The following is a 23,078-nucleotide window of genomic DNA, read 5'->3' as shown; positions in this document are numbered from 1 at the left end:
TACTGGCCATATGTTTGTATAAATAATGTGGACAGCATTGCTGACTTACATTGGCTACACTCCATGTTGTGATCGGCTGATTTTACTAGCTTATTAAAGGAGACTGATTTACTGTCTGGCAAAGTTAAATATATAAATCTTTCTGAGTCTACACTACTAGTACTTGATACCCTACAATTCTCGCAGTCATGCTGCCATTGATAAGAAAGGCCAAACAGGTGATCTACATCTACACCTTCATCTTGCAATACATCAAGCATATACATTAAAAACTCCTGACAATCTTGCTGAATATTTTGAGAGAATTGCGTTTGACCTGAACATTTGTCTAACAGATTTCGAATTTCAGACACACTTTCTAATTTTGTTCTATCAGTGCTACATTTCTCAAACACAGAATTCAGCAAGCAGCAAAAACTTTGATCCGAATTGATCACAATCTGTTGTTTTAAAGTTTCTAGAGAAAAGACAACATTAACCACTACATTAGCATAGCAGTTGACACCAGAACTATTTTCAAATTGAAAACCAACAACATCTTCAACAGAATCCTTTTTCTTTCTGCTTATAATTTCAGGTTCATCGTCTTTTCGTCTTTTTGCTAGAACCTCCCTACTATTGGTCACATTTCTTCGTTTCCGGCCTACCACACGTTTCTCAAACAAAGGATATTGAGGCAAATGTGGCGCATACTCTCTTCTTAACCTATTGTATTCCTTAACACAATCTAGATCCGCACAAATGTTTGTGACATCACACTCAATCAAGTACAATCCCGATAAAGTTCTGACTCGTGACAATGCCACATATGCCATACCCTCCTTGAACACAGAACTGCCAATATTCACCAATGCACTGTCTACACTTAAACCTTGCGATTTATGGATTGTCACCGCATATGCCAAGCAAACAGGAAACTGCTTACGGCGAACATATAAGTCTTTTACAAGCAAAAACCTAGCAGAGCAACGACCAATTAGCTGTACTTCCTCAATGCCATCAAATTTAATTTTTAAAAATTCAATTCCATCTCTATTTCTGTATTTCACAAAATCAACAACATTACCCATTGATCCATTTACCAGACCTCTTTCAACATGTAAATTCCTTCTTAAAATTATACGGCAATTTAAGCACACATTCAGAGTCTTTTCAAAGCCTGCAGTTTTAGATATAGTCTTCTCTAATGAATCCAATTTTGATTTCAAATTCTCAGACAAAATAATTGTTGATCCCATATGCTCTACTCTGTCAATACCTTCCAGTTTCACAATCTGTTGGTTTTCTAAATGCAACATTTTGTTGTTGAAGATGGCACATTCTGCAAGAGTTGGCATCAAACATATTCCAGATTTCTTCTCAGTAATTTTCTGAAAAATATTCTCAGGCACAACGTCTTGTTCTGGATACAAATTTGACAGTAATCGTGCATGTAAAGCTTCTTTCCCATGCTCGGTCACTTTTCCGATTCTAACATCTTGTAGAATATTCTTGTAATCTTCATCCTTCGCCTGACGCATATTTTCACGCAGTTCAGCATAATTGAAGTTTAACCATATATTGACGTTGCCAATGCTCCCTAGGCACTTCCTGGTATCTTCATGCGTGAGCATTTTGAACACAGGTTGTCCTTTCACTGGTGTCAGCTGCAGAAGATCACCGAAAACAATGATGTGTTTGCCACCAAATAACACATCATACTCTGTTTTGAGAACTTCTTGCATTCTCAAATGCACAAAGGCAAGCATGACATTGGAAACCATGCTTACTTCGTCAATGATAAGAAGTTTCATTTTCCTCAACACTCTTGAAACTTCACAACAAGCATCTCCAGATAACTTGTGGTATTGTAATTTGTTATCATGCTCCACTGGCAGCATCAGTAGACGATGCAAAGTAATACCTTTAATGTTATGTGCTGCCAGTCCAGTTGGAGCGGTGACAACACAAGACAGCGATGACTCAGTCCTTTTCTGCAAATAACATGAAATTGCTTTAATGAGGAAACTTTTTCCAGTTCCCGCTTCTCCACTCACGTACAGTCGGACAGGCTTCAACGACGTACATGAGCACTCTTTCTTCTCATGACTTAATCCATGATCAATTTGGTTGGTAACTTCGTCATATATTTTCTTCTGCTCAACGTTCAGTTGTCTTTCCAAGTCTTCTAAGTTAACCGCATCCTCCTGAGCATGTGCCATGGCTCTTTCCACGTCAATCATGGCAGTGGCAGCTTCATTTTCGATAACTGGTCCTCCTAGTGGATCCTGACTCAATGAAACAGAACTCTGACTGTCCTGAGAACTGTCTCTAGCAATCTCGGCTGCAATCGTTGCTTCCTGCTCGATTTCCGCATTCAACATTTCTAGATATTTGGGAAAAACAGGACATTCTATGGTCTCTTTGGCGGCATTGAAAGAGTCTTCGTAACAGAGGAAATCTCCAAGCAGTTCCTCTTCTGCATGCCAAGGCTTGAAAAGTTGCAAAAGTGCTAAATAGAAAAACTCTTTTCTTTCAGGAGATTCGCCACTCAATTTTCGATGGTTTACCAAGTGGCATTTCCTTTGCTTGACCAGACATCCCTCACTTCCAATTACAGCATACACTCCTTTATCAATATCTTCTTTGATGTTCCTCTTGAATATATAATTTTGCAGAACCTCATACAGACAAACATTCTCGAGGTGACTGCTTCTATTTGGATAATATGTATCCAACATGTTGGTCTTCAAAATATCTGTACTGTTTGGCTCCTTTTCCGCCAAATACTCAATTTCCCGTACAGGTTTCAGAACTCGATTACACGTTGCAGCAAGACCAAGACTCGCCCAAACGATACTCCTTGATTTGGCATAGAGACTTGCTGAAGACAACCGGTCAGAACATTCGTAAGCTCCGATTTCTCGATGCGACAACATCTTCAGACTGAAACTGTACAACTTCTTACTGAGGCTCTTTTCATGGGAAATGTCCTCCCACATATCCTTCAATTCTGTCTTTTCTTTTTTGGTGATGTAAGATGTCACATACCGAGCCACAGCCATACAGTTATCAGCCACAAACTGTATATCCATGTTAGCATTCCACATGGACAAAATCACTGGGTTGTAGTCGTTGATGTACTTGGACTCTTCGTTCCTTTTCAAATTGTATGTATTTTTGGGTGATTTCTTCATCACATTATGTCGCAGCGAAGACATCAAACTGTTCACTCTTCCTTTAGAAATCACCGGTCGTGGAAAGGCGAAACGACATTTGGTGTAGAACTTGTCCTTGTTTCTGAATTTACAACGACAGTACTTTCCGCAACGATGGCTTTGGAAGCGTAAAACTTGTTCTCTTAGGCTTTTGTCTTCCTTTGCCTTTGGAACAGCACATGTAGAATACTGTTCTATGAAAGTCATCACTAAGTCATCTGGATCTGTTCCAAATTTGGGTGCATCTTTGATCCACAGCAGCATATGTATATGAGGAGCACCTCTTGCTTGGTACTCCTTCCTCGAGAAGAAATCCAACACCTCTCCAAGAGGTGGATTTTTCTGTTCATGATGAAAGACATCATAGCTTCAAATCTATGATTGAAGTACCTGCATACATTCACTGGATCCAAAGAGCACAGTTCTCCAGGTGTCTTGAATTCGATATTTTCAATGTTTCCATTTGCCTCTCGTAGAAATTCATGTAAGTCTTCCCAGCCATACTCGGCACAGCTGAGAGTGAGGAACCATGTGGGAGTTCCTAAGTTCCTCAGCATACATTTTAAATCACCATGACGACGGTACCAGTACTCATTAGTACCACGCTGACACGCCATGAGATTAATCAGGTGAGAATCCAAAATACTGTCTTGCACATTGACTTTATCCATAAAGTCACTTGCCGAGATGTTTTGCATGTGTACACCACTTTTCAAGATATGGTTTACTGCATATGACAGTCCAGACAGATCGCTTTCAAACAGGAGATGAAACAAATAGGGAATGCATTGACGAAACCTAGGATCTTCTGCATACAATCGTAAAGTCCGGTATTCAGAATCAGGAATTTGATCAGGTCGCTCATCATATCATCCTCCTTGACCTGTTGGAAATAGCTGTGGGAAACACCGAGCTTCCAAACTTTCCTCCCAAACACTAACGGGACTCCCTTTGGCTTGTTTCATTTGAAACAACTCAATAGCATTCCCCATGAGTTCCTTGGAATGCAAAGGATGAACACTATAATGTTCATATATTTCTTCATTTTTAGAGGGTTCTACTTTCTCAATTTGACCAGCACACAAATCGCTATCCTCTTCTTCACTTACTTCCTCTTCTGCAACATATACATTCTTGTAGTACTTATTGTTTTTCTTCAAATACAATGTTGCCTTTTTGACTTTCCTAACATCTACTAAATCTTGCCATATTTTCTTACTCTTTGTCGGAACCCCATTAACTAAGATAACCAGAGGTTCCTCTTCCACTTTCTCTACTCCAATTGTATTAATGTTTTTCTTCAAATCTAGAGGCAAATAAACAACTCTTCCCTTTAATCCTCTCTGTAAATCTGATGGAGGCAATTTCCCTGTCTTTGGCTCCATTCTTACAATAGCCTGAAAGGGATGGATACTTTGAATCAAAATAGATTCATAAGTATTTAAATCCTTCAATTCAGAAGGAATCTCAACCAATTCCAGATTATTATGAACCGCTCTGGCAGGCATCCGGTTTTGATTTAATTTGTTACAACAATAAGTACACACACGTTGATCCAATCCCAAATCAAAAGAATTTTCTACCATCAAGTATGTTGCAAAATCCTTCCATTCACTATTATTTTCCCTTTCACTTTTCGCATATAAATCCATTAACTTAGTCTGATTCTTATAATAAGTGCGTCGACAACACACACAAGTGAAATTAGGCCTCTCACTTGATTTCACCTGAAACGTGGCAATTTCCTTCTGAAAATTATCTGTACTGGAAACCTGTACACTATCTTCCACATTACCCTCTTCTTCTGGGTCAATTTCAACATTCTCCTCTTTACTTGTAAAGTAACAAAACTCAATTTCTTCACAAATATTCTTCACATCTACTTCAGAACCATGCAAAAGAGCAGTGCATAATTGTTTAAGCATAATTGCTGGACTCTTAGCATAATACAACATTCTAACTAATTTCCTCACTTTATTATGATGCACTGCTAGCATCCTGAAATGATGAAAAACACTCAGGCATACTCTCCTGGAAAGACAAGCCAGTGAATGACCATGCAAACCTGTCACTTCCCTCACTCTGCAAGGATCTAATTCTTGCAACATCTTCATTTTCTGTTTCAAACTTTTCTTATTAAATGTCCGTACAAAATCACAAAGCAAATTGATGGAATCCTGTCGCACACTGCAAATACTACTACACTTCCAGGTGTACACAGGTCCCTTAGGACGTCTTCCTAAATTCTCATTACCTAACACCTCTTCTGCCTCTGTTGTCACAAGTTTTTCTTTTTCAACCGGACTACCATCTTTCACCTCATAAGCTCGACCACTGGTGTCAACTGCATGCACCAAATCATTATCCTGAAAGTAACTCTCCTCATTAAAAAATGCCTCAGAACTTGAACTATGCATCCATTCTCCTGAAAAAACTTCACAAAAATTACTACGATTAACTGTTCTCTTCCATCTACTATTTGTTTTTAAATCATAAATTACCTTGTTTAGTTTCCTAATTCTATTGATTATCAAAATAAATAACTTTCGCTTAATTTCAAAAGCCTGATCAATAATTTTCTCAACTTTTTTTTTTCTCTTATAAAAAAACACTTTCTGTTGACCTTTCTTAATATTTTTTAACAAATTACCAATTATCCTGTTGCGTAACATTCGTCTACGAATGTCCCTAAACTGATTTTTCCTTCTACTACCATGCACAGAGTTATCTCCTGCTCTACCAGTAACATTTTTGTTTGGCCTTTCCTTTCCGTTTAAATTGGCTATCTTTTTCTGGACTAAAACTTGTTCTGTAGGTATACTTTTGTTTCTACAAATGTTTCTAAGGAATGATTTTGTTCTCTTACCCGGAGCTTTCTTGGTGACTTGACGAGATTTTATTGTAGAAGACTGCTGCAAGCATTTACTAATCTGCTGTCTTTGACGTTTTGTAACCTTTCGGATTCTATCCTTAGACGGCATTGTCTAATTTTGAAATGATCTGCAGTTGAATCTGTAGTAAAATATAATAAAAAATGTTATTAACCACTATTACCAAACAGTAAATCAATAACAGTCGTCAAAAAATTAACATACTAGTTATAAATTCTACATACAATAATTTTTAGTGCATTATGAAAATTAAAACTCACAAATAGTTGCAAAGAAATGGAATGCTTCTACATTTGACCTGTGATCTTTTATATGTGAATCTGAACTAATTTTATTAGTATATTTTACTATTTTATTAAAGACACTTCACACAAGCTGTTTTTGAAGTTGTGTTTAATTTTAAATGAAACGGTTAACATGGTTACTTTTCATTTCCAGTAACTTTTAAAAATAACTCTTTATAGTTCCATAGGCTCGAGCAGGTCAGCTTCCCACCCTATGTCATACAATTCTGACAAATCGGCATCCTCATCATGTTCTTCATCATCCTCAGGATTTAAATCATCCAAGGGATCTACTTCCACTGATGTTTCAATCACAAGTTCAATGATAATATCGAGATCAACAGTTTGCTCATTATCACTCATGCTTGATGTTGTCGTTATCTTTAAAAAAAGAGAACAATGAGATGTTGCAGAGTAAGAGACAAATCTCAGAGACTATAATAGTAAAATTGTTTAACAAGAGTAACATTTTGCAGATATTATTTAACCATGTCCAGCGATGCTGAGGAGGTGAGGCCTATGTCCAATTTTTCAGTGAACAGGACTCATCTCTTCTTAACCTTGGATAAGCCTCACCAACACTGTGTCCCCTGCTAATACTTAAATTTAAAGGAGCAGATTTATGTTAACTGGCGCATCCCCAGGGATGCACCAGTTAACGTGCGCCACTGCTCTGCCACCCATGATGTGCCGCATTTACAATGCGGAGCACCATTGAGCAAAAACAGCACAGATGCATCACGCATCTGTTCCACAAAAACGGCGCATTGCAGGAATCACGTCATAAACGCGACATGTCTACTGCAATTCACAGGGGCAAGCCACACATTGCATGGTGCATCTCTCCTTATGCCTGTTTCAAACAGGCGTAAAGATTTGATTCAGCAATGCCATAAAGGTGACTCAGTGAAATCTTCTTAATTTTACTGTGTTAGTTTTACAGGGCTTTCATGCAAATGACTGCCCACCCTGCAACAAAACGCCCACATGAAACCTAACACACGTTTCATGTGGGGCAGAACTTTACAGCATGACACATCTTCCTTGATGCTTCAAGTTGTAAATATGTCACAACATACCGCATCTTTTGCTCCGCCGCTGCGTCACAAAAGTTTGAGGTGAGGCCTACTCAGGGTTGCTGACGAAATTTAGGCTTGTTGAAGAATATAGAGGAGATAATACATGTGCAGGCCTACCAATGAAGTGAGGCCTATCTTGCAAAATGGTACATCTTGTAAATCACTGCTGCATTATAAAAGTGACGGAACAGCAGCACAAAAGAGGCGCACGGCCATCATAAATCTGCACCTAACACTTTAAATGATTGATTCAAGATGACGATAAGGTGTGGACTATCTAGAGCTTTGTTTGAGGTGAGGCCTACTCAGGGTTGAAGATGAAATTTAGCTTCAGTTTAATACTTCTCAGTTCAATATTTATTTGAAGAAGCAGACACCAATATGACCTTCTCATAAATGTGATTTTCTGGTCTAAATTTGAATACACAACACAGGTCCTATGTAGAAGCACACCCTATCAGTACTTAAATTAGCCAAGCACACATGGGGGCTTATTTACAAGGACCTTGCACCACAGGGAAATGTCTAAAATTAAAATGGGAAAAATAACATCAAAGGGACTCAAAGACCTTGTAAATACGCCCCAAGCAACCTATGAAACTCTAGCAGTACATATCAAGAAACCTAATTGATTTTAAAAAACGTTTTTAAATCTATCATGTAAAACAATTATATACCTACATTCATGGGGAAGTGACTTAAAATGCCCTAACACACAAGAAAGCGTTTTTTTTTAGGCCCTTGCACCTTTTTTTGCATCACTTTTAACATGGCTATGTAACTCAAACAATCAAAATCTAAATTTGCCAAGCACACATGGGGGCGTATTTACAAGGACCTTGCACCACGGGGAAATGTCTTAAATTAAAATGGGAAAAATAACATCAAAGGGACTCGAGGGCCCGATGTAGGTAGGACTTATTTACCGATTTTTAATTACCGAATTTTACCGATTCGGTAATTAAGAATCGCTAAATAAGAAGGGGGGGTATGTAGGAACATCCAGATGTTCCATTTACCGAATCGGTAAATATCTGTATTTACTGATTCGATAAATACCGACCGGTAATGCTCCATTCATTCCTATGGGCTTTGAAGCCCATAGGAATGAATGGGGCATTACCGGTCGGTATTTACCGAATCGGTAAATACAGATTTTGACAAGGGTGCAGGGGGTGTCACTTTGACACCCTCTAGCACCCCCAAAAAAGGTTTGGGTGCCATGTGGCAGGCATACCTGCCCTAAGGGCAGGTCTGCCTGTCATATGGCACAGGTGTGCATGCACACATGTGCATGCACACCTGAGGCCCGATGTAGGTAGGACTTATTTACCGATTTTTAATTACCGAATTTTACCGATTCGGTAATTAAGAATCGCTAAATAAGAAGGGGGGGTATGTAGGAACATCCAGATGTTCCATTTACCGAATCGGTAAATATCTGTATTTACCGATTCGGTAAATACCGACCGGTAATGCTCCATTCATTCCTATGGGCTTTGAAGCCTTATGGTCTTAAGTCATATGGCACAGGTGTGCATGCACACATGTGCATGCACACCTGAATCGGTATTTTAACATCAAATTCAATTTGATGCTAAAATACCGAATCGATAAGGCTTGTGGGACTCAGAAGAGTCCCACCTACATACCAAATTTACCTAATCGGTAGAAATACCGATTCGGTATTTTACAGAATCGGTAAATTTACCAATCGGTAAATAAACCGATTCTGTGAAATATGTGTCCCTACATACCAAAGCTCAAATACCGGTCGGTAACGGCCGAAAATACCGATTTTCGGCCGTTACCGACCGACCTACATCGGGCCCTCAATTGCTTGTTAATATATCCCAAGCAACCTATGAAACTCTAGCAGTACATATTAAGAAACCTAATTGATTTCAAAAAACGTTTTTAAACCCATCATGTAAAACAATTATTCAACCATATTCATGGAAAGTGACTTAAAATGCCCTAAGAAACATGAAAGCGTATTTTTAAGGCCCTTGCACCATTTTTGCGTCACTTTTAACATGGCTATGCAACTCAAAGAATCAAAATCTATTTGTAAAACACTTGACACAAAGCAACATTTTAAATACACAACTTTCTTCTTAATTTTCTCCCTAAAGCATACTATTCTCTATTTAAATTAAATGAATCTTTTCTCACCTTAGCAAATACTTTTTGAGTTTGAAAACAGTCTCAGACACACACCAATTTGTCTTCAGAAGAGCAAAGGGTATGCACTCCAGAGATTGCAACCAACAATGGCACACAAATGCTGTAATTCATCACACATATCTCTCATGTCACCCAATCAAAACTCTTCCCTCACTTTTTTCAAATCAACACCCTTCCCCCTTCTGCCCTTTCTGCCTTTTTTCCATAGCAACCACCTCCTGAAAGACCTCTGGTTTTTGAAAGTTCACACTACAATGTTTCAATTGAACTCTGAACTCTCAGTGCACCTGCGTATCCAGTGCAATCTTTCATAAAATGATTTTTTCTTGACCATTCAAATTACATCTTTCAAAGAACTCATCCATGCTCCCTAACTTTCTGTTTTCAGCAATCAAAATCCACCAATCACTGCTACTGAATCATTAGCACAGAAACTCCACAGTTTTTTTCATTATAAACTCTTATTTTTTCAACTGCCATTTCATTACCACACTTCATCTGACTGCAGCAGAACCTCCTCTCACCATGTTTTCTGTCTGGATTGTTGGACATAGTTATATCCACTGGGCTCAAAGGTATGCTGATAACAGAAATTTACCTAACCTCAATTTACAAAATGTGGAAATCAAGTGGATTGGCCACAGAGGATTAAAATGTCACCAATTGATACCATTGGTGAAAACCTTTTTGCATTTGCCAAAACCTGACCTGTTAATTGTGCACTGTGGAGGAAATGACTTGGGCACTTTGACTGGGGTAGGTCTGGAAATGCTTTTAAAGGACACCTTTGACCAATTGATGGCACTTTTTCCTCAAACTGCCTTGGTATATTCAAATATATGCCAAAGACAGAAATGGAGGTGGTCGAACCAATTTTGTCCACAAATTGAGAAATCGAGGAAGCATGTAAATAAGTCTGTTTCAGCTTACATTAGTGACCATGGAATGGGCTGCATCTACAACAATAACTTACGTTACTACATGCAAGATATCTACAGAGGAGATGGAGTTCACTTCTCAGATGAGGGGAACAGAGTTTTCATCCTGAATTTAAGACTATGTATTGGTACCTACTTATAAGTACCTAAATGTACCACAGACCCAAAAGCTCTTCTCAGAGCTACCCTAACTATGATCACTATAAACAAATTTTAAATGTAACTTTTTTTCACTAATTTTCACAATTTACGCTTTCCGGATCGCTACCCGGTACGCGCACCGGACGCAAACCGTGCGAAAATGTGAAAAAAATGTTTTTTTTCTCGCACATATGGGCCTCCTCAGCCACCCTCAGAAAACCTAGGGGGTCAGGATACGTCTACCATGCCCCCTTCTACCCATTCTGAACATTATGTGCCCTCTATCTTGTATCTCAATTCTACCTAAACACAAAATGGAGGACTCCCGTAACACTGCCGGTTCGCGTACCGGGGCGCGCAGTGAGAAGCGATCGCATAAAAAAGGTGGGAAAGTAATTTACAGAAAAACCACTGGAGACACTTTCACCAAATATAGATTAGCTCATACTACATACCAATCCCTACCATTTTCACAAATTTGGTTGGAATTCCATTTAACCATTTAGCCTGCAGACCTCTCTAAATTCCCTGAGGTAAATTACTTCACAAAACACATCTGAAGTGTTGGAATTGACAACCAATTAAAATTTTACTTTCATTTTCTACTTTTTTTTCCTGACATTTGAATGGTTATGTACCTGAATATATATAAAGAAAGAGAGAGAAACACAGCCATTTTGACTACTACTTCCTGAAGTACATTTCAATAGCATTTTTACCTCTCTGTAAAGTAAGTTGATAATTTGTAAGGAGCACTTTAAGTTAATTTGTAAAAACGTTTTTTGATAATTATTTACTGTCCCCCTGCTATAGTTATAGATACAGATAGGCTCCTCTTTTATATTTATAGATTGACTTAGGCTTCTCTGCTATAATTATGAATTTACTTACACTTCTTCACAGGCACTTTTTTATATTTCTACTTCCTGCCTGTTACCATACACTACCCAAAGTTAACTTCACTGTTAAAAAATTAGAATTACTTGTCTGAACTTAAACCCAACAGTGCCCTAACTCTTCTGATATAGTTATTTTTTATGCTATTTACAGCAAAAAAATGGAAGGGGAGCACGAAAATATCAATGTTTCCTTCGACATTACATCTGAGGAGATTTTAAATGAAGAATTTTTAGATGAAGATTTTATGGATCAGTCTTTGGATGAACAATTTATTGAATGCTTACAAGACATAGAAACATGCATGTTTGAGGAGATTCCAGATGATGTAATACTGGAAGTTTTATTGAACTATGAAAATTCTGACCAATAAATTTGTATTTAATAATTAAAAATTGTTTGAGACATTATTCATTTTTATATCTAATTCATTAAGTACAACCAAAATAAATAAATAAATAAAAACAACAAAAAAACAACAAAACGAACAATCAATAAAAAAAAAACAAAAAAAACAACAAAACGAACAATCATTAAACATACAATATTTGAAAAGTCTATCATTCTTTTTTCCTCATAGTACGCTCCCCGGACCGCTTTCCGGTGCGCGTACCGGGCGCACCCCACGCAAAAAAAACGATTTTTTTTTTTTTTTTTTTTGGCCCCGCTGGGCCCTTTTAAAGCCTCCACATCAAACCTAGGGGGTCAAGGAGGATCTACTATGCCCCCTTATAGTCATTTCCCCTTTGTTTTGGCCTACTCTTGTCTCTCGATCCTACCGAGAGACAAGATCGTGGCCGCTCCGGACTGTTTAGAATGTTGACATACACCGGAGAGCCAATCAGCTTCGCTTCGCGAAGTTCCGTTACGCGTCAAGTACGCGAACCGGAGCGCTACCCGGAGCGCTGTTACAGATATATATTTTTTTTTAACGTTAATTTATCAAAATCCACTGGAGCACATATATTGAGACCTAGCAAAGGCACATCGGGCTAACAGTCCCTACAATTTTGCCAAGTTTCATGCAAATCCATTCAGCCGTTCGGGCTAAAAGTGAGGCCAACCGCCCTATGGAAATTAACATGGGAAAAACGCGTTTTGGGACCCCCCTTTTTTCTCGGCCCCCCCCTTGATAAACCCCTCCCAAATTTTCAGGGGCTGCTCAGAAACAAAATGTTCCATTTTCCTAAAAATTTCAGCCAATTCCGTCCACAAACGCCAAAGTTATTAGATATAGAATTCTTACGGCACAGTGCCTCGCTCGGCCAGCTTAGTTGCGCCTGCTCTTGCTATTACAGCGTCTCACCCACCATCCGGCTGAATTGCACCCACTCTTGCGGTACAGCGACAGGCGGCTGCCACGGAGCTCACGAAATGGCGGTCGGCTCCACAGACTTGGGCCTGGCCTGCAAGGATGGCTCTGGGCAACCCTGGAACTCGGACGCTTGACTGCTAGGGCATGGGCCCCATTCCCAAAAGCGTCCCCTCAGCCTTGAAGATTCTACAAGAGTCACCGGGGCCCCCCGACTCCCGCAGACTTCCGGTGGGGAGCGACTGCCATGATTGCTCGCGGAACGGTCACGACGTAGCCACGGGGTGCTCTCATGCTGACGCCAGCTTCAGTCTGAAACATCCAGAAACACTGTAGTATCGCGTTGTCGCGTAATGCGTCATATGACGTGCCGCGTTAGCGCACCCGATGCGCGAAGCGAGGCGCGAAGCGCAGTTTCCCAAAAGCGATCCGGGGCGCGGCGCGGAGCGCGTAACGTAAGCATAACAGGTCATGTGACTTGTTAATAAAAATGTTCATTGGTTCATTTCACTTTTGGTTTCCTAATGATGTAAGGCTAGGTCATGTGACCTAAAAATGAACTTTTCATTGGTTTAGAACTATTTTTTTGTCCCAAATGATGAAAAACCCTCCTTGTTTCCTCACTCTGACTTTCATCTTTGTGAGAGGAAGACCTACAGTGCCTCGCTCGGCCAACTGAGTTGCGCCCACTGTTGCGGCACAGTGCCTCGCTCGGCCAGCTGAGTTCCGCCCACTCTTGCGGCACAGTGCCTCGCTCGGCCAGCTGAGTTCCGCCCGCTCTTGCGGCACAGTGCCTCGTTAATTTATCAAAATCCACTGGAGCACATATATTGAGACCTAGCAAAGGCACATCGGGCTAACAGTCCCTACAATTTTGCCAAGTTTCGTGCAAATCCATTCAGCCGTTCGAGCTAAAAGTGAGGCCAACCGCCCTATGGAAATTAACATGGGAAAAACGCGTTTTGGGACCCCCCTTTTTTCTCGGCCCCCCCTTGACGAACCCCCCCCCAAATTTTCAGGGGCTGCTCAGAAACAAAATGTTCCATTTTCCTGAAAATTTCAGCCAATTCCGTCCACAAACGCCAAAGTTATTAGACATAGAATTTTCAAAAACCCATTATTTATTCGACACAGACTCATTTCCAATTCACCAATAACAAGCTCAACTACTACTTTCGATACTCCGTCAAGCAATCAGACTATACATTGAAGGAGCAATGTGATCCTCTTTCTTACGATTGGTCTAATTATCTTTCCAAGATGGAAGAATCTTCTCATTTGCTTTAATCACCCTTCGAAACCGTAGGCCAAGAAACTGCAACCACTAGCTTAGAACAACCTTTAAGAGATCATTTAGAAGAGTTTTGTGTTCCAAAAGACCATATATGTTTGTAAGATATTATGTTCCTAATAATTTTTGGTGAGTTTCCACAGAAAGTACCAATCTAACACATAGAATGAGGCATCAAACAAAAGAAACCTAATAAAATATGGGACTTCAATATACTGTACTCATGCACTTTTACATGGAACACAATCTATCTTAAGGTACTTAACTTCGGTAATGCTTTTTCTGGTACAGACTATCTAACAGATTCCTCACCTTTTGAATATCCCCAGGCATGAGACTGGAGCCAAATACTTTTTCATAGCAATTCCCTCTAGCACTGACAGGTGCCATCCTGCAACATCATGATACCTCGTGGCATTCCGTTCCGCATTATTGTGCCATCACAACCAGCATATATGCACCACCTGCACACGCTGGCATCAGTTTCTTTCTGAACTCCGTTCTAGCCAACAAACATGAAGCCCATTAAAATGAGTGTCAAAACAGTGTGCAGAATCTTTTGAGATGAAATCGTATTATGACTGGACTGAATGAGTGCATTCTACAGAATAGGGAGGAGAGAAGGCAGGTGATGAATCTGTGGTTATGGAAACTCTCTACCAGGAAAGGTGTTAGCGAAGCTAAGTAACTTGTTCTGTTGCAAACTTCTAGCTGCACAGTCCTAACTTTATGAATAGATACCAGGTTGTGGGTCTGTGGAATGACTCACACTGGGAAATCCTACAGGACAAATTGGGTGAAAGGCCTATCTTGCCGGACCTAGTTAACCACTCAGTAGTGCTTTGTGAACGTGTGGTGGGATGCCCAGGTAGCAGCCTGGCAAATATCCAAGACTGGCACGCCGTGTACTAACACCATGATAGCTGCCTTCACCTTCGTGGAGTAAGCACTCAAACCTCATGGTGGTTGCGTTTTTAGCTAGTTCACGACAGATCTTAATACACAAGACAAACCATCCAGAGATGGTTCTTTTCTGTACAGCCTTGCTCTTCTTCATTTCAGAAAAACTGACAAATAGTTGGTAATAGTGTCAAAATTGCAATCAGAAAAAACACTCTGCCTAAAGATTTCTTTAAAGATTGCTATACGTCACTAATATAAGAAAAACAGTCCTAACAAGGTACACCTCCCATTTATAGTACAAAATACTTGTGAGTTAAGGATATCATATTATTTATATACTTTGATCAACATGGTAGAAAAAACATAAAAGACAACAACTGTCCACAAACTCTACAAACATCCTAAGTCGCACACACACAATTGTTAAGACAAGCAGGCAAACACTTACTCAGACAAACTCACACATTCCATCAGGTAGCAATGCATTAGATAGAGGCAAACATAGTCACATTATCCGAAAATAGTTCACATCAATAGAAAAGTCAGACAATATTGGGTGATATGGAAAATCCAAGATTATTTGGTCATCTTTTCAAGGCACTGAAACAGTCCATAATCTGGTTTCTTCTCCAGGGAAGAGATGCAAACAAAGGAGGCACAGGGGTTCCAGCGCCGATGCGCGTTTCGGTGTCAAACCCACCTATGGGTTTGACATCTAAAGAATATTTTTACCTGAGGATTATTTTACTTGATCTTTAAACTGAAATGTGCACGATAAAATATCAAGTTAGAGAACCAAAGCTTGGAAGACTGGCCTGAGCTATTTAAATGCAGTTTACGGGGGTGTGTCACTTGCATCACAGAGGAGGGTAAACCTGGTCAAATTTGTTGCTTCAATGTTGTATATCAGTTGTGGTTTTTGATGGGCTAAAGAATGTAATCATGGTTTAGGTACATTGTGGAAAAAGGAAGTGGTGTTAAACTCAAGAGTTATGTATATCTAAACGCTTCTGTTGGGGTTAACTTCTGTAAATATCCCTGCTGTGATTTCATGAATGAAATATTTAGTGCAATTTGTTAAAGCATAGAGTTCTTCAGTAGTAAGTAGGTGCTAAAATTGCTTATGCTGGAAATTTCAGTGGGTCACTGAAATTTAAGAATGTTTGCACTGGCTTAGAAGCATGAAGTAAGTAGTGCTCTATCATGAAGTATCGCTGTGCACTGGTATTTATCCTAGATACAAGAGGAACATCGGTTTGTTCCACTTTTCTGCATGTTAAAGAGACAAAGTCTTTAGTGGTACCGGAAAGGCTACTAAGAATGGAAGAGACATAACGAATATTTGGTGGGTATTACTGAAGCAAGTCTTTATAAAGCATTGTCAAATACTAGATTCCAGCATTCTCCTCTCGGACTAATAACAGGGCAGTATTGGTACTTTGATAACTTGCTTGGATTCTCTTGAATTGTGTAACAGGTGTCTTTGTCTGATCACCTTAAAAAAATTAAGCATGTCAAGTAAGCGATTCAATTAAATTGCAGTGACAGTGAGTGCAAATTAAGTTAATCAGTTCAGCATTGGAGAAATATCTATCCGAATAAGAGAAGCAAGTAGGATTCACATTATTTGTTTAGTTAATTGTAATAGCTCTTTAAGGAATTCCATATCAATTCTTAGTTGTATTTGTATGTTTGTGATGAAAGGTTATTGTTCTAGTGCTTTTTTCCCTCATAGAGTATGCTCTTTAAAAAAAATATTTTTGTTATCCTTGTTATTTTTGACGTTAATATTATTATTAGGATTATTCGTTTAAGGCAATCGAGTGTCTTGGTGGTTTAACAACTAATATCCACATGTAATGCTTGACATTTCTCTTCTTTATTGTGCATCTATCATGCTATCTCCAACCGAATACAGCACAACCTACTGGCAATCAAATACCTTTTAGTATATTAGTTTAACAGTCCTTGTTAAAGTTAGACATGCAATTGGTTTGACATTCATATAATACACATCTTTTGTTTGTAGGGAACTGGATCAACATTATATGATTGGGGATTACAAGGGTATATTGCTGTAGAATCCCTCTGGAAAGATGGTGGCAAAAAAAAGAAATCTCAGAAAAAGAGTGGTGAAAAGGTAAGGTTTCCAGAAAAGAGCATGTTAGTCGCATTCAGCAATTCTTCTTTAGGAAAATAGGAATTCTGTTTAGTTTAAATAATTATGATGCATTATGTCATATTTGTTCTCCCTAAAAATGTGATCTTGGGCAGGTACAGACTGTTTGCACCTTGTGATGAGGAAATAGACGAGAAAATCAACTTTATTGCCGAAAATATGAGATCATATAATTGGAGGATTTTTGTTGAAGATGAATGGAAGTATTTGCTGCATGTCTTGATAGCTATACTGAAATTTAATGATTTGGGTTATCCTTATGCCTTCTCAAGGCAGCAATACTGAAGGCAATTAAATGTTGAAAATTGCATTTTTGTGCAGGAAGAGATTCTCAACTTTTTTTAACAGTGGACTCTCATTATGGGATTGCTTTGATGATGTCTTTCTTTAAACACTTTATCTACCCCAGTTTGCACTTTCATGACAGCCAGTACTCCAAGGAGTCACAATAGTTCCCCTTACTGTTGAAAGATGAAGAGAAATTTATGAGCAATAGACTAAAATCTTGACTCCTTTGAGGTAATCTTCAATAGTAGAATAGAGATATTTGTACAAGAAAACTACTTGTTAATCTGTCGAGCTTGTTTTCTAGCATATTACACAAAAATAAATGGAAAATTATGTACCTGGCTGGAATGTGAAAATGTCCCAAGGTGAACTTTAGAAGTCTTTGTCTCCCACACTCTCTCATGTCACGTCAAGGGAATATCCTGAGGATCCAGAAACTATAGTTGGAGAATAGATCCAGATTTGTACTCTTAAAAAATAGTTCAAAGCAATGTCCAAGCTGAAAATCATAAGGTTTTCAAACCTCAAATGCTCTTACTAACACTAACATAAACTTCCTAAATCAAGTGGGAAAACCGTACAGTCAGAAGACACTACTTCAGACGTTAAATACTTTCTCAGGAGCAATTAGAAATCATTCACTCAGCATTACAATCAGAAAATTCCCAGAATGTGTCAGAGGTTTCACTGAGCCAGATTGGCCAGCAAGGATCAGGTGGCACAATGATCCTTTTAACTGCTGATGTTTGTTTTTTCCTGAATGTTCTGTAGTCTTGTGGAAATTTCTGGCACAATGCTGGAAGACTCAGGATACTGGTACTTGTAGTTCCGAAATCTATCAAGGCGTAATTTATCACCTGAGAATATACCCTGATGCGTACTTTAGTTCTGAGAATTACAAACATTGACTGAACATCTGCAGCTGCCAATAACAACCAAACCACCACTTTTCTGCCAAAGACCACCAAGGACTACTCAATGTCTCATGCATTGAATTAGATACCGTACAAGACATTGTCCAGAGCTTTAGTGAAGCAACAGTCTCCTCATTAATTTCGTCATAGAAAATGGTGATTTTCTGCAGCTTGGTGAGAAGAAAATCTGGATTTTATTGAAAACACGAAGGACAATATTATGCAGATCTCCTTTATTTGCCCCACTTAGAGCTGCAGCAAAAAAAGTAGTGTGGAGCTTCATCAACATTCTAAGATGCAATAAAACCAGTGCGCAGCAACCCCCTTCCTTTTTTAATTTGCTGTGATCAACTGGAACTTTCAAAAGAACTTTGCATTGCACATTTCTGTAACCGGAAAAACGTCTCCAGCTCAGTCACATCCACTCCCCTGCAACCATTTCCCACATTGCTTTTCATACTAAGAGGAAAACACATTAGACCAGGGAGCGCAACCCAAGGGCGGGATAATATTGCCTTCCATGTCTTTTATTAAAATACAGATTTTCTTCTCAGCAAGCTGTGGAACATCTACATTTTATTGCAAGCGAAAGTGACCAACAAAAAGAAAGTTTAAAACTCTGCTACCAAACAACCTGTAGCACTCATTAGAGGTTTAAAGTTGAAACTTCTAAACATTGAATCACTAGACCAATCTGCTCTACATAGAATATACAGCCTCCCCCGCCCTCAATCATAAAGTCTTTAGATGCTTGAATGGACACCAAACACACCACCTTCCACTCAAGTCAGATGCATCACCTTCTTCGCCCACCTTGCTAAAATTGGGGGGGAAGAGACTGGGCTTAAGAGGTGGTTTAGAAGAAATCTGTAGCTGTGAAACCCCTTCGTATCGAATCATCACTGCGTGCCTCTCATACACTTTAACATATCTGACCACCCACAATATTTAAATAAATAAATTGTCACAGATGTCATAATGATTCCAGCCAAGAAAGGCAAACACTTTCAGTACTGAATATCCTGCTTGCAATATCAAGGATCCTCTAAAAGAGCTAGAACATTAGTCACCATCGACCGTGTCAAACTAGCCGGCATACGCGGCCTCGCCCACGACTGGGTTAGGTCTTTCCTCAGTTCCCGTTCCCAATCTGTAGGTCTTCCCCCCTTTTCTTCATCTAAATTGTACACTACCTGCAAAGTTCCGCAGGGCTCTTCCTTATCACCGATCCTGTTTAACATTTACATGTTCCCTCTGTTGAACTTATTAAAATCCTTTAAAGTAACCACTTTCAACTATGCAGACGATCTGCAACTCACCTTCACTATCGACGACTCCCCTGAATCTGCCCTTCAATTTCAATCCACCCTGCTTTTTATAGGTCAATGGATGGACAGTAACCATCTCAAGCTGAATCGTGGAAAGACAGAATTGGTTCTGTTCGGCAAAAGTAAGCTCTTCTGGGGACCTCATTACTGGCCTTCTAAACTTGGCCCCCTCCCAATCCATCCAAATCTGTGAAAAGCTTGGGGGTTTTGATTGATGATGAGCTCTCATTGAGACCTCAAGTTAATGCTGTAGTGTCTTCATGCTTTTTTCAGCTTCGCAGAATAAAGAAGATCAGCCTATTGTTTACCCAATCCGCCTTGACCCAGGTTGTAATGGCCCTGGTGCTGTCGCACTTAGATTACTCTAATGCCATTTATCTTGGCCTTCCGGTTGCCCACAGCAAGCGTCTGCAGCTGGCTCAGAACCAAGCTGCCAGACTTATCTATCGCCTCCCTCGTTGGCAATCCGCTAGACCGCTGCTCAAGCAATTGCATTGGCTTCCTGTTGTACAACGCACTCTCTTCAAAACTGCCTGCATAACGTTCAAAGCCCTTAATGTTCGTAGCCCCAAGTTTATTCAGGATCTTTTGCCTAAATACATCCCTTTACGCAATCTTCGGTCTGCCTCTCAAACCCTCCTGATCATTCCCCGTTTCAAATTCCAACGCAAGGGAGGACGCAGATTTGCCACGCTTGCTGCCAAGCTATGGAACACCCTCACCCTGGAGATTCGTTCCGCTGCCACTCTTCTCCAGTTTAGGCAGCAACTTAAGACATGGCTCTTTGTGCAGACGCTGGCGTAACCCCCCTCTTTTCTCCATGGGTTTAGTTCCTAGCACTGTTGGTTAGCGCCATGAAACCCTCGAGTGTACGTGCGCTGTATAAATTCTGCATAAGATAAGATAAGATAAGTCACATGCCAAAGGCAATTATATCTGCTAACTTTGCGGGTTTGGAAAGCCTGCACGTTCTGGCCATTACCCAAATGATGTCCTGCTGCAGTTGCTGGCCTGTAAACATTAACAGTTCTGTATGGTACGCTATTCTCAAACAATTCATACATATCGTCCATCTAAATTGGCATCTAATTCTATCACAATATCTGGGATTTCCGCAAAAATCGCTTTGCCATTCAACACCTGAACATTCCTTACCCACCAAATCAACTTCACTTCCAAAGTGAAACCAGTCCTCTGAGTGAAATCTAAACCTAATTGCAAATGCATGGCTTTCAGCCTCTTCAGAGCCTGATATTTCAGGGATGTGGAATTCCTATAGCCCGACGCCCAGGACATATTGTTTGGGGTCAAGGGCAACAAGTTTTAATGTGTATTTTGTCCTTGGGACAAGTAGGCCCAACCCCCTGCAGCACAAACCCTTTGGCTACCAGTTTGCAGTAGCACATTAAGGGCCAGGGAAGGGTACTGCCTGAAGTTAAGTTATTATTTGTGTGTCTAAGTTAATGCTGTTCAAACTTGTATTCATGGTTCATTAATTGAAATCCTTTATTAATAGGGTGAGCGCTCCGAAGTTAATGTAAGTTCTGACTGCACTACTGACAGTGGTTACAGTATAAAAATGTGTACTCACGGTTTCAAAGTTTAGCAATATGAGGCTATGCATATTGTTCCCAGAATGCTCTCTGATTAGATGCAAACATTTGCAGAAGCTTGAGAGCAAGATTAATGACTTTGCTTTCAATATAAAATTTTCCTAAAAAAATGAAAGTAGGAAAAAAAACATTTTGCTAAACTACTGTGACATTTCAGGTACTGTTTCTTTGCAGCATCATTTAGTAAAATGTGTTGATGCATGCTAGTATTTCTCAAAAACACTCATTGGCAAATCAGTGTAACCAGCTTCAATAAGATCATGAGAAACAAAAATAAACAAGCATTGGCAAGCCAGTTGGTCTGAAATTAGTGGTCAGCCCTCTAGTTTTGCCAATACGTGACTTGTTTTGGCATGGTTTCTGTAAAGCCTTCTTGATGTGAGAGCTGCCGGGCCCTCCCCATTATAACAAACATTGGCAAAAGCAACAAAAATAATTGGTCTAAAAAAAGCACACACTGCCAAATCAGTTACTGCCACTGAACAAAACCACTCTGTATGCCAACATACTCCCCGTGAAAGAGCCCAACACCGCCACCCACAGCAAAGCCAGCCGATACAGAGAGAGGGAGAGACAATTTTAACAAACACAAAAGGTTGTGGTCAACGCCAGACCAAACTAGGGGCCCTATTACTAAAGAAAGTCTCAAAAGAGCACCCCTGGTATATGTCCTTGCATTAAGTGCAGTTATATGGCTTTCGTGAATTCACACGAATCTAGAAAAGTAGGGCAAGAAATGCACTCCCGGAAAATATCCGTGAACTGCAGTTTATCATGAGCAAATATGCATGTGTAGATTTGCTCATGCGAAAACCCGAGTGTTTGCAAGGTCACCCTCCCATCAACCACTCTTCTCCGAACTCTGGAAGAAGGTCTACGTCCGCCACTGTCAGTAGCAAATCTCCAACACTTCTCAGCATGGGAAAAGGTTAGAGAAGAGTTGTTGAAAACCCCTAAAACATGCAAGTCAGTAGATCAGCACAGACCTGAAGGGCATTCCAACCCTGGAACCACCGCTCACCACTTCCCCCAGTCCCAGAATGCAAATCCGCAAAAACGCGGCAACACAATGGGATTGCTAGCATTCAAAAAACACCACAGCATGAGCCCTTGCACAATCAGAGAGGCTATACAAGAGCTCCCATACAATGAGCTGGCTGCCACAATCCGTCGTCGAACCACATGGCACCAAAGGGACAAGTGGATTTTGATACGGGACAAGTGGATTTTGTTACAGGACAAGTAGATTTATGAAGCAACTTGCCCCATGGACAAGTAGATATTTTAATAAATTCCACACCTCTGTATTTTAATAGACCAAAAAATAGCCTGAATAGTGGAAGAAAGCAGACCTAAAAGTCAAGCTAACATACTCAGAGAAATCCAATCTAGTGTGAAAATCTTTTGTATTTCTCTCTGAATTTTCATCTGTTTCTCCCTTGCAACTTCAAAATACCTCCCAACGTCCTCACCATAAATGCCAAAAACTGAGTCTCCTGCCTCGAAGATAAACTTCAGCCTGTTCAGTATCAAATCCAGATTATTCAGTAACCTCACCTTCAGATCCTTTTAGTGTTCAGCAAGCTCCTGTCTTGTCATTATCAGAATATCCAAACACGAGCTGTAAACAGCCAGG

The 23,078-nt window shown here is 39.8% G+C and overlaps 1 protein-coding gene across 2 annotated transcripts in view; it reads left to right on the top strand.

Moving 5' to 3' along the window:
• The window catches only part of APOO (apolipoprotein O), a 670,501-nt gene that overhangs the window by 389,080 nt on the left and 258,343 nt on the right, over positions 1 to 23,078 (top strand). For both annotated transcript variants that reach the window (XM_078657783.1, XM_078657784.1), the window contains exon 7: positions 17,150 to 17,260. In XM_078657783.1, coding sequence (XP_078513909.1) covers positions 17,150 to 17,260 — 111 coding nt within the window. The remainder of the gene's footprint in view (positions 1 to 17,149; positions 17,261 to 23,078) is intronic.

The sequence above is a fragment of the Lissotriton helveticus genome, chromosome 8 (genome assembly GCF_964261635.1).
Source record: "Lissotriton helveticus chromosome 8, aLisHel1.1, whole genome shotgun sequence".
NCBI lineage: Eukaryota > Metazoa > Chordata > Amphibia > Caudata > Salamandridae > Lissotriton > Lissotriton helveticus.
This window is presented reverse-complemented; position numbering and strand designations above follow the sequence as displayed.